Source organism: Theropithecus gelada, chromosome 1 (genome assembly GCF_003255815.1).
Source record: "Theropithecus gelada isolate Dixy chromosome 1, Tgel_1.0, whole genome shotgun sequence".
In the NCBI taxonomy this organism is placed as follows: domain Eukaryota; kingdom Metazoa; phylum Chordata; class Mammalia; order Primates; family Cercopithecidae; genus Theropithecus; species Theropithecus gelada.
The window spans coordinates 189,917,466-189,930,207 of NC_037668.1; the positions used below are offsets into that span (position 1 = coordinate 189,917,466).

General features: G+C 33.6%; 1 protein-coding gene across 10 annotated transcripts in view; it reads left to right on the plus strand.

The window, feature by feature from the left end:
- Positions 1-12,742, plus strand: part of COP1 (COP1, E3 ubiquitin ligase) — a 258,997-nt gene that overhangs the window by 70,420 nt on the left and 175,835 nt on the right. For 6 of the 10 annotated variants that reach the window (XM_025403629.1, XM_025403668.1, XM_025403647.1 and 3 more), the window contains 2 exons: positions 1,832-1,891; positions 3,296-3,372. The exons of 1 other annotated variant lie outside the window; for it this stretch is intronic. In XM_025403629.1, coding sequence (XP_025259414.1) covers positions 1,832-1,891; positions 3,296-3,372 — 137 coding nt within the window. The remainder of the gene's footprint in view (positions 1-1,831; positions 1,892-3,295; positions 3,373-12,742) is intronic. 3 more of the 10 variants (XM_025403653.1, XM_025403676.1, XM_025403661.1) reach the window with 1 other exon arrangement.

A 12,742-nucleotide genomic window follows, 5' to 3' on the forward strand; every position in this document is an offset into this window, starting at 1 on the left:
GTGTGACTTTGCCCTTCTTGATAGTTAATGCTGCTTCTTCCTTTGCCCATCTCTTTGACATTGGCGTTTTCTACCGTTCCAGTTTTGTTTTTATCTCTTCTGACTGTACTGATTGATGTTAAGCAATTTCATTTATTGCCTTAGCTTCAGATTTATTATTTACCCTTCTCATAGCTTTTGTACCTTTGCATGTGTTGTTATTTACTCTGCTTATTGTGTCATGCCTCACTGTTTTCTACTTGGCAGAATTCTGTTAGTCCTTTAAGGTTCAACCTCTGATTTAATTTTCAATCAAATTTTAGTTATCTAGTCCTGTTCCTACCCTACCAGCTCTACATTAGATGTGGTCTATATTCCCTTAATACGTTGTATACCATCATCATAATGCTTGCTATAATATTTCAACTATTGGCTTTCTTGTTTGCCATCTCCCCTAGACTGAACTCAGTGAGGGTAAGGGCTACAATTGTTTTTAGATCCTGTTCTTCTCAATACTTAGGAAGGTGCCTAGAACTGGTAAATATTTGAATGAATAAGTTGTTATATTGCCAACTTTGCCTGTATTGCCGCAGAAGATACTAATGCTAATAAGTCTCTATAAAAACTCTGTTCACCCTTATCAGTCATTAAAGAAATGAGTTAATAATAAGGTACTGTTTTCAATAGGTAGTAAAGAATAGTAGTTAACAGCATGAATTCTGTAACAAGAAGTCTACCTTAATTTGAATTCCAGTTCTGCCACTTACGGAATGATTTTGGACAAATCATTTAACCTTTCTGTGCCTCATTTTTCACATCTGGCAATCAGTAATATATAAGCATTAGTTGTTAATATTTTACATTTATAAATTTGTTCAATATATCCGGGTTAGAGTAAGACAACCGCATATTGTTGATAGAAATTTAAATTGGTATAGTGTTTCTGGAAAGCAGTTTTCTTTTGATTGAATCATTTCATTTTTAATACTCTCTTAATCAGATCTGAAGTAACCTTTTAATAAAATCTGAAAATGAAATGAAATCTGAAAGACCAATATGTTCCCAAGTAATATATGATAGTTTGCAGGCAACTTAAATCTCTTATGAGATAGGGAATGGTTCAATATGTTGTTTAGTGTTATTCAACAATTAAATGTTAGCATTTTAGTGGCATGGAAAATTATTATGGTTTAATAGGCAAGATATAAAACATAAAATATCTCAGATATGTTTTTAAAACTCTTAAGAAGGAGGTGTTAAGATACTGACTTGTGGTTGCTTTTGGGTGAGGGGATTTAACCTCTGTCAGACGAATGTTTATTTGTAAAGTGTGATTAAAGGCCTGGTGCAGTGGCTCACGCCTATAATACCAGAACTTTGGGAGGCTGAGGCGGGCAGATTGCTTGAGCTCAAAAGTTGGAGACCAGCCTGGGCAACATAGTGAAACCCATCTCTATTAAAAATAAATTAAAAAAAAAGTAAAAATGTGATTAACAACTGACATGCTGAGTTTTTCTGTTTAACAACTAAATGAGGTAATATGAAAGTTCTTTGGCTATCTCGTATTTTTTTAAGTCACTGTCGTTCATCTCTCATACTTTTATTGTAAAATCAAACTGTTGTATTAAAGAAGTACAACATCGTGTTTTCACATAATTCTCTACCATTGCATTTTAAAATGGGAACTTCTAGCTATATTTTGTTGGTGGTTATCCCTCCTGTTAATTTGCCATTAGTGCCCAGTTTGATAGAAATTATTTTCCTAATGTAAATTTATTTTATGATCACAGTGATGCCATTTTGGTTTGGCTTAGGCTTTTTTTTTGTCTCTCTCTCTCTATTTAATCTGCAGCAACTGGAACAGATCCAGAAGGAACTAAGTGTTTTGGAAGAGGATATTAAGAGAGTGGAAGTAAGGAATCAAGAATTTCTCGCATCCTTAGCAATTTTTCAATTTCATGAAATTGTCACCTTTCCATTAAGTTACCATGTTAAGTTTATGGGATTGGTCTTAGTTATGAAGAAAGTAACAGCTGTTACTTTCATTTTAATTGAGAATGAATTTTTGTAAAAAAAAAAAAAAAATTCTGAACACTTGATGATAAAATATAGTCTAAATTTGTTTTACAATGTTTTATTGCCATAATTTTTCTTGATTAGATTGACAAAAAAAAACCACTCAGTTTTCTTGGAGTGCCATCATAACTTAAAACTGTCAATTATTACCACTAAAATGCTTTTTTTATTAACAATTTTTACATACCTACTCTGCGCATTTCTAGGAGTTAAGGTTAATTAAAAGAGAAATATAAGAATACATTACCAATATTCTGGGAATTTACGTTTAATATAGTTTACCTAAGGAAATTTATGGGAGGATCCTTGGGAGTCTTATAGGATATTATGATTTGAAGTTTTTGCCTTTGGCTGTATTTATTAAAAAATTTAGTTTGTGTTTTTTAATTATTTATATGTTATAATTTTCTTTTGCTGATGTGTAGAACATGTTAAAGATTAATGGATTTAATATTTAGTGGATGTTCAGTATCCTCTGTGGCATTCTTAAGTTGTTACACATTTATGTCACTTACTTGACTGTATGATTGAGCTGAGCTTGGATTAGCCAGAAATAATTCTATCTGATGATGCATCTTTAGTGGCATTTTAAAATTTGCTGTTTCTTCATTAATCAAAATTACATAAAAAAGGAAGCTAGATTGTCAGTGTGAAAGGCAAAATTTATATAATGGTTGATTAGGCCTATTCCTCTGGATTACTGATCGAAAATTAGAGTTTAAGTCATTATTAAAGCTAATATTTCAATCTTAATGTTTGTGGAAAATATATATAAAGCAGAGACTTGACATATTCTGGGTGTTTTTTGTGCTTTTGTGTTCAAGAGTTGAACCTGATGATCCAGTTATCTTACTGTCATATTCATCTTAGTATTTATCAATAGATAATCACCTGAATTAATGATGTGCTAGTTCACTATTCACGTAGTATAATGTACATGTCATTTAAAATATTTACGTTTATCTTTTTCTGCATTTGGTGGCTTCATTAATGATGAACAATATTTAGTAAACAATTTATAGTTCTTTAAGATTGTGTACCATAGAAAAGGCTTGTCTCTTAACTTTTCACATGTCCTTGCTTTTGTATTCTGTGGAGAGGAAGCCTTCAGAAATTTGATGTTGAGACAAATGGGGACTGATGAAAACCCGGGAATAGAAAGGAATATATCATGCCTCTTTTTGATTTATATATCTTCTATTTGAAATGTCTACTATAATTCAAATAATTTTATTTTCAGGAAATGAGTGGCTTATACTCTCCTGTCAGTGAGGATAGCACAGTGCCTCAATTTGAAGCTCCTTCTCCATCACACAGGTACAAGCTTCACACTTGCAATTGATTAGAATTCATGTTACAAAATGTGCGTATGGTCTAGTTCTTTAGGAGCGTTTTCCATGCGGTGTATGAAACCCCTAAGAAATTACTTTGGTCATGATCTAGAAATGAGATTCATATGGCCCATCTGTTTCCTTAATGCGATGAATTTTATGCCAGGAAGAGTTAGCGAGTAGAATACTATAATGTTATGAATTCACAGTTGGATTAAAAGTTTGATGACTTTCTTAAAGTAATGATAGCTCTAAATATCTTGTGAATTAAAGTCAGATGACATTAAAAAATCTAAATTTGAGAACATGAAGTGGTAGTATTAGGGAAAAATGTGGTAAGATAAAACCTTCGACTTTTCCCCCTAACTTGTTAAATTTTATTGGGCAGATCACTTTTCCCACATTTAAAATGAGGGCAATAGACAGATCTGTTAGTTTAGATTTCCTTGATATTTTCTTATAACTCCTTGTTATTAATTAATTATTCTCTATGTTATATTAGAATGGCGTTATATTTGTCATGACCATTTCCCAAGATTTTAGAATAATGCCCGGCTTCGTTTAGTAGTAGCTATTTGTAAAATATAGTGAATGTGCGTGTTTCCCTTTTAGCTTCAAAATTCTATCTCATGAAATATGTACTCTCTCAGTCTTGAGTTTTGAATTTTTATGCTTGAAATGTTCAAACTAAGAACAGTTTTACATGAAATCATGTGTTTTTTGGTTTGTTAAATCCACCCTCTGCTTAGGATAATGATGTAATGGAATCTTAACAGACAAATAGTTTTAGGGTAATGTGGACTATCAGGAAGTCCAATTCTACTATGGTAAATTATAATAACCTTCAGAATCTATCACTTTAGGAAAGCTGTTGTGGATCTAGTTTGGTACATTGTGTACAGAAAGAGTGCAGGGTTGTTCTAGTTGAGGAGAATTCAGAGATTTGACATTTTTCCCATTAATTATAGTATGGAGAATCCTTGTGAGTTCTAGTTGATTCTGGTATTATTTTAGCTGTGTAATTCAGTTGATTTTCTTCTATATTTTTCTTTCTTTGAAACATTTGAGAATGACTTGTCTGTGTATATTGTTATCTTTAAGCCTAGAATTCAGTTCTGATATGCACAGGATCTTTGTCAATGGAATATTTATTATGTAAGTACATACAGGGAAGAAAAAGTTGTCACATCACAAAAAGTTCACTAATAATGATTCATTCCCATTGTCTTATTCCTCTCTGTTTAACAGTAGCATTTTTTTTTTTGTATATGTTGTTTCCAGATCTTTGTTACTCAGTCTGTCATTGATTGTTGGATTTTATGAACTTGTGACAGTATAGTGAATTTACTTAATTGCTCTATTTATTGAATGCCTCTGATATGCTAGGAGCTATTCTAGGTGTTGGAGCTAGCTGACAAAGTCCCTGTCCTTTTGGAACTTACCTTTTGGGATGTGTGTATGGAGGTTAGGGGAGATACTAAAAGGGCTAATGTATAGCGTAGTAGTATATAACATAATACAGTCATGCACTGCATAATGACGTTTCAGTCAGTGATGGACTGCATATATGATGGTGATCTCATAAGAAAATAATGATCTCATAAGCACATAAAGAGACCTAATATATGACACTTGATATTGGCATTGCAGATCAAGTAGGGGAAATGACTGATATTCAGTAATGGTTCTGGGACATTGGTTTTTTGCATATATATATTCACATATATATACACATATGTGTGTGTGTATATATACACATATGTATATATATATATATACACCATCTTGGTTTGTGTAAGTATACTCTGTGATCACATAATGACAAAATTGCCTAATGACACGTTTCTCAGAATGTGTCATTGAGTGATGCATGACTGCACTACCTTAGGAAGAATAATTAGGCATGCTAGGGGTTTGCAAAAGGGTTCTGTTTTAGTTTTTATAGCCAGGCTTCTCCAAGGAGGTGGCATCTAAGTTGACACATTAATCAAGTAAAGACTAATTATGATACAAAGTTATGGGATGGTGTTAAACAGGATCTGATTTAGATTTTAAAATGTTTACTTGGATTCCTGTGTGGAGGACAGAGAAAATACTACCAGTGTCCCTCTCAACTTCCTGACATTGGAAACTAGGGAGAAAAGTTAGGAAGCATTGTAGCAGTCAGAAGAGAGGAGGTTGGTTTGCATTAGGATTTTATTGATGGAAGAGGTAAGAGTGGTTGTATTGTAAAATAAAGTAGCAGATCTTGTAAAACATACTAGATTTCATGAAGTTTATGAAAATGTTGTTGGAGAATTGCTAGAATTGCTTGCAAAGCTATCATTAAATTAGATTCTAGCAGAGTTATATGGGTTAACAGTTCAAGAAGCAAAAATAGGCAAACAGTATTTTCTTCAAGAGTGTTTTGATGTTTTCTGTAAACAAGTGATTTGAGTATCACTGAAGGCTTCAGAGAGGCACTTGGGAAAAATGATGTAGCCCTTAAATACTCTGAGTGAAAATGATCCTTAAGATTATGATTTGAAATCAGACATGCTGACATGAATATTATCTTTTATAATACTATTAATATTTGATTTTTCTTTAAGCAGCAGCATGTGGTTGCAATTTTACTGATCATTTTTCTTTCAGAATTGTTAGCTTTATTATTTAAATGCCAGACAATTTTTGTTCTTATTCCTCACTAAAAAGTTTTGATCTCTCTTTTAAACAGGCTTACTTTACAAAGTTCTTCTCTAGATTTGTTAGTTTTCTGTAATGATTATCTTTATTATATGTCAGGTCACTGAATCCTTTACATAGATTCTGGGTTTATGTTTAGATTATGTATTTAAATGAAAAAGAAAAGCAGAAGCCAGATAATGGTATTCCCTCCCTTTCCTAGTCCCCCACAGAACTTTATATTCTACCTACTTTGATTAGCTGTAATTGTCATGTCCTGTTTTACTGCTTCTGCCTTGTTTAGATCCTTAGCATCACCTAATCTAGCAATAGTCTTTTAACCTGTCCTCTTATGTGTTGTTGTCAGAAATATGATGTTTCTTTCCTGCTTAAAATTTTTCAGTAGCTGCCTATCATGTACGTTGATTTAGATCCATCTCTTTGCATGACCCTCCGTAATTACCTAGCCCTAGCCTACTGTTTTCGTGCTTTAAAGTTGTATGTAACTCTCAAAGCAGAATGTTAGGGTATCTTTGCTTATACTGTTCCTTTTGCCTAGAAACTTCTCCTGGATTCAACTGTTAAGTAACTATCCCCAAAGACCCCAAACCTAGGGTGAGGTCTTTCTTTTAATTTTTATTTTTTTTATTTTTTGTTTTTATTATTATACTTTAAGTTCTAGGGTACATGTGCATAATGTGCAGGTTTGTTACATATGTATACTTGTGCCATGTTGGTGTGCTGCACCCATCAACTCGTCAGCACCCATCAACTCGTCATTTACATCAGGTATAACTCCCAATGCCATCCCTCCCCCCCGCCCCCCATAATAGGGCCCTGGTGTGTGATGTTCCCCTTCCCAAGTCCAAGTGATCTCATTGTTCAGTTCCCACCTATGAGTGAGAACATGTGGTGTTTGGTTTTCTGTTCTTGGGATAGTTTGCTGAGAATGATGGTTTCCAGCTGCATCCATGTCCCTACAAAGGACACAAACTCATCCTTTTTTATGGCTGCATAGTATTCCATGGTGTATATGTGCCACATTTTCTGAATCCAGTCTGTCACTGATGGACATTTGGGTTGATTCCAAGTCTTTGCTATTGTGAATAGTGCCGCAATGAACATACGTGTGCATGTTTCTTTATAGCAGCATGATTTCTAATCCTTTGGGTATATACCCAGTAATGGGATGGCTGGGTCATATGGTACTTCTAGTTCTAGATCCTTGAGAAATCGCCATACCGTTTTCCATAATGGTTGAACTAGTTTACAATCCCCCCAACAGTATAAAAGTGTTCCTATTTCTCCACATCCTCTCCAGCACCTGTTGTTTACTGACTTTTTAATGATTGCCATTCTAACTGGTGTGAGATGGTATCTCATTGTGGTTTTGATATGCATTTCTCTGATGGCCAGTGATGATGAGCATTTTTTCATGTGTCTGTTGGCTGTATGCATGTCGTCTTTTGAGAAATGTCTGTTCATATCCTTTGCCCACTTTTTGATGGGGTTGTTTGTTTTTTTCTTGTAAATTTGTTTGAGTTCTTTGTAGGTAACTATCCCCAAAGACCCCAAACCTAGGGTGAGGTCTTTCTATTCTTTTTTCAGATGCTCTTTCCCTAAAAACTTAAGGGAAGGGAAAAGGAAGCAGGAGATAGAATTAACCACTTGTTTTGTAAAGATTTCTACTTATTTTGATCCTGTTTCTATAGTATGTATTACTTTGGAAAAAATACATGTTTTCCATGCTGTACTGTAATCCTGTGAATATTGGTTTTTTTGTATACTTCCGCATTTTTATGTATTTACATATAATAGGGACTTAAATATAAGTTTTTGAGTAAATATATACCTAACCTAGAATGTCATTTAATTTTCAATTTGTGAATTTACTGAAGCATGACATTCAGTACACTTAATAAGTAAATAATTCTTTTAATCTTACTATAAAAGCTATCAGTTATGTTTCATTGAGGTGAGGTATTTAAAAAATAAAAATAAAAATCAGTTGAATTTTTTAACCTTTTAAGCTTTCATCCATTTCAAACTTTCCATATAATCAATCAAACCTATGACTCCTATACTTAGAACCTTTTTAGTCTGTTTTAAATTCTAAGGAAGGAAAGTCTTCACAATTCTCAGTATAAACCATAGTTTACATTTTATTGTTGCATAGTTGTGTGTGTCAAATAATGAGTAAATCAGAGATTAGTAGGCAAGCATAGTCTCTTTTACTTATTGTGAAGTGGAATTGGTTCTTCTGTATAGGAGGGTGATTATGAGGATATATATCCTATTTGCCCTTCTAGAGTATTATTAATGTTTTAGACATTTTTTAACTTTTTAGCTCAGACTTTATTTAAATAATACGGCAAAACATTTTTGTTAGGTTCTCTTCCTGGCAAATAGGACAGTGCTGATTTTTTTTAGATTAAAACATACTTAGACTAGGCTTGATTTTCTCTGAATTTTTGAGAGCATAAACTGGGTGGACTCTACATGGATTAACAAATGTGGATGTTAGGCTCTTTAAATATTATTTAGTTTAATATTATGTGTAATTGAATAGAAAGGACTGCTAAATAACTTATTATCAAGCCTATGAAGCCATTAGCTTAGTATAAACCTAGTATTACCCTCTTGTGGTTAGCTGTATATCTGGTGTGATGAGGAACATTGGCATACTATTCATTAGATTTTAAATCCTCGTCAAAGCCATTGCAGTAACTTTGCTTTTAAATTTCTGAATGTATCTTATTGATGTCATTTCTCTCTTAGAAATAATTATCTCATAATTGCTTTATTCTTTGTCTTTAAGCAGTTTTGGAATGGTGAGTTATTAGTCTCTTCTGTGTGTTCAGAACATCAGAGAACTTAGTTTAAAAAATGATATATTAGTTGAAACTTCTCTATCTCCTTCAGCGGGGTATGCTTTATAAGATCCAGATAGTTGCTGGAGTTAAATTTGCGTAGTAAGTCTTGTTTTTCTAAGATAGTATGTAAATGTAGTACAAAATACAAGTACTAAATAAAATTTTTTGATCTATAGTCTCTTATCTTTAAAATGCTTTTACTGATAAGAAATTGCTGTTGATTGAAAGTTTAATTCATTTTTTAAAAAAATGTCATACAGGCATGCATTAGTTTATATTCTGAATTGCCTGTTTTCTGTGCTAGAGGAAGGAGGAGCTTTATGAATAAAATATGTAGGTAAGACTTTTATATAAGACACTTTTGATTTTATTTACTCTATCAAACATTTTTGAAGCATACCTTTTATTTATGTTTCTATAATTTTGACAAAGTTCCAGATGAATCAAAGTATAGGGATAATAGGAAAAAGCAAGGAATCATTTTATGGAGGCTAGGAATATTTAACATTAAAAATATATATGTAGGGTGGTGATCTAATACCTTGTGAATTCATATATTTTATAATTTGAATACATTAATGATATTTAAGAAACGATATTGCATAATAGCTTCTGGACTACATTAAGAAATTCCTCTAGTTTACTCTTGTCACTCTGTGCAATTATACTAATCTCTGGTCATTGAAAGAATATATGCTTGGGATGGGTATGGAGGACAGGAATGAGTCTTTAGTAGATGAAAAGTGAGCCGTCTTCCCTATTTTTGCATAGTGAGTCTTTGGCTGGATTATTACCCCTGACATTGTCGTCTGCCACTTCACATGTTAATGCTTAAGTTCTTAGTACCTTTTGGCAACTATTATTGGTTCAACAACTTTATTTTATTTGATATTTTTTTTCTTAATGCAGGAAATGAAATGTTTTTATGATCAAGTTGAACTAATCCTTAAGGGGAAGCTTATGACAAACAGAAAATTACCTGTACACAGGCTAAAATTTTTTTCAAATCTTCAAGGTTAGGTGATTATAGATGGATTTTTAAGAAATCTCAACTACACTTGCATTGGAGAGTTTTGAACATAGATGGTGTTTTGCTGTATTTTAATGAAGCTTACCTTTATGTGAGAGTAGTAAAACCATTTGATTGTTTTATATTTCAGTTAAGAACTAAAATCAACAGAATGAAGGATAAAAATCTTATGATCATTTCAGTTGATACCTAAAAAGTGATGTTGATGCCAGGCGTGGTGGCTCACACCTGTAATCCCAGCACTTTGGGAGGCCGAGGAGGGTGGATCATGAGGTCAAGAGATCAAGCCCATCCTGGCCAGCATGGTGAAACCCTGTCTCTACTAAAAATACAAAAAGCTGGGCGTGGTGGTAGTCCTAGCTACTCAGGAGGCTGAGGCAGGAGAAATCGCTTGAACCCAGGAGGCAGAGGTTGCAGTGAGCCGAGATTGCGCCACCGCACTCCAGCCTGGTGACAGAGCGAGACTCCGTCTCAAAAAAAAGAAAAGAAAAAAAAAAGTGATGTTGATGAAGTTCAGCATTCCTTCATGATAAAAACCTTCGATAGATTGTTTATAAAAGGAACACACTTCAACATAATAAAAGCCATATGTGACAGACCTGTAGCTAGTCGTACTAAATGGTGAAAAAGTGAAACCTTTCCTCTTAGATCTGGAACTCAACAAGGATGCCCACTTTCACCATTGTTACTCAACGTAGTACTGAAAGTCCTAGCTAGAGCAGTCAGATAAGAGAAAGAAATAAAGGGCATCCAGATTGGAAAGGAAGAAGTCAAATTATCCCTGTTTGCAGATGATACGATCATTTATTTGGAAAAATCTATAGACTTCACCAAAAAACTATTAGAACGAAATGATACAGATTCAGTAAAGTTGCAGGATACAAAGTCAACGTACAAAAAATCGGTAGCATGTTTATATGCCAGCAGTGAACAATGTGAGAAAGAATAAAAAGATATTCTTATTTATAAAGCCACAAATAAAACTAAGTACTTAGGAATTAACCAAAGAAGTGAAAGGTATCTATAATGAAAACTATAAAGCACTGATGAAAGAAATTGAAGAAGACACAAATAACTGGAAAGATATGCCATGTTAATGGGTTGGAAGAATCAATATTGTTAAAATGTTCATACTATCCAAGCAATCTACAGATTCATTGCAATCACTATCAAAACACCAATGACGTTCTTCACAGAAATAGAAAAAAATATCCTAAAATGTATATGGAATCACAAAAGACCCAGAAGAGCCAAAGCTGTCCTGAGCAAGAAGAACAAAAATAGAGGAATCATATTACCTGACTTTAAATTGTACTGGCGTAAAAACAGACACATGCCAATGGAACAGAATAGAAATAGAGGACCCCGAGACAAATTCACACACCTATAGCAAACTCGTTTTTGACAAAGGTGCTAAGAACATACATTGGGGAAAAGACATTCTCTTTAATAAATGGTGCTGGGAAAGCTGGATATTTATGTGCAGAAGAATGAAACTTGATTCCTACTCTCATATGCAAAGATCAAATCAAAATGGATTAAAGATTTAAAGGCCTCAAACTATGAAACTACAACAAGAAAACATTGCGGAAACTCTGGGCAAAAAATTTTTGAGTAATACCCCACAATCACAGGCAACCAAAGCAAAAATGAACAAACGGGACCATATCAAGTTAAAAAGCTTCTGCACAGCAAAGGAAACAATCAACGAAGTGAAGAGACAGCCCACAGAATGGGAGAAAATATTTGCAAGCTACTTATCTGACAAGAGATTAATAACCAGAATATACAAGGAGCTTAGACAATTCTATAGGAAAAAAAAATGTAATAATCATTTAAAAATGGGTAAAAGATTTGAATAGACACTTCTCAAAAGAAGACAAAAATGGCAAACCAGTGTATATAGAAGTGTTCAACCTCATTGATCATCAGAAATGCAAATCACAACTACAATGTGATATCATCTCACCCCAGTTAAAATGGCTTTTATCCAAAAGTTAGGCAGTAACAAATGCTAGTGAAGATGTGGAGGAAAGGGAACCCTTGTCTGTGCTGGTGGGAATGTAAATTAGTACAACTACTATGGAGAACAGTTTGGAGGTTCCTCAAGAAATTAAAAATAGTAGCGTATTACCTAACAATCCCACTGCTGGGTATATATCCAAAAGAAACCCATATATGAAAGAGTTATCTGCGTTCCCATGTTTGTTGCAGCACTGTTCACAATAGCCAAGATTTGGAAGTAACCTATGTGCCCATCAACAGATGAATGAATTGAGAAAATGTGGTACACATACTCAATGGAGTACTATTCAGCTGTAAAAAAGAATGAGATTCTGTTATTTGCAACACCATGGATAGAACTGGAGGTTATTATATTAAGTGAACTAAGCTAGGCACAGAAAGATAAACAACACATGTTTTCAGTTATTTGTGGGATCTAAAAATCAATTGAACTCATGAAGACAGAGAATAGAAAGATGGTTACCAGAAGCTGGGAAAGGGTAGTACGGGGCTGGGGAGGTGGGAACGTTTAATGGATTAAAAAAAAATTAATTAGAATGAATAAGATCTAGTATTCGATAGCATGACAGGGCAACTATAGTCAATAATAATTTAATTGTACATTTAAATATAAAAGTATAATGGGATTGTTTGTAACACAAAGGATAAATGCTTGAGGGGATGGATATCCCCATTCTCCATATTGTGATATTACATGTTGCATGCCTGTTCCAAAATACCTCATGTACTTTGTAAGTATATACACCTGCTGTGTACCCAGAAAC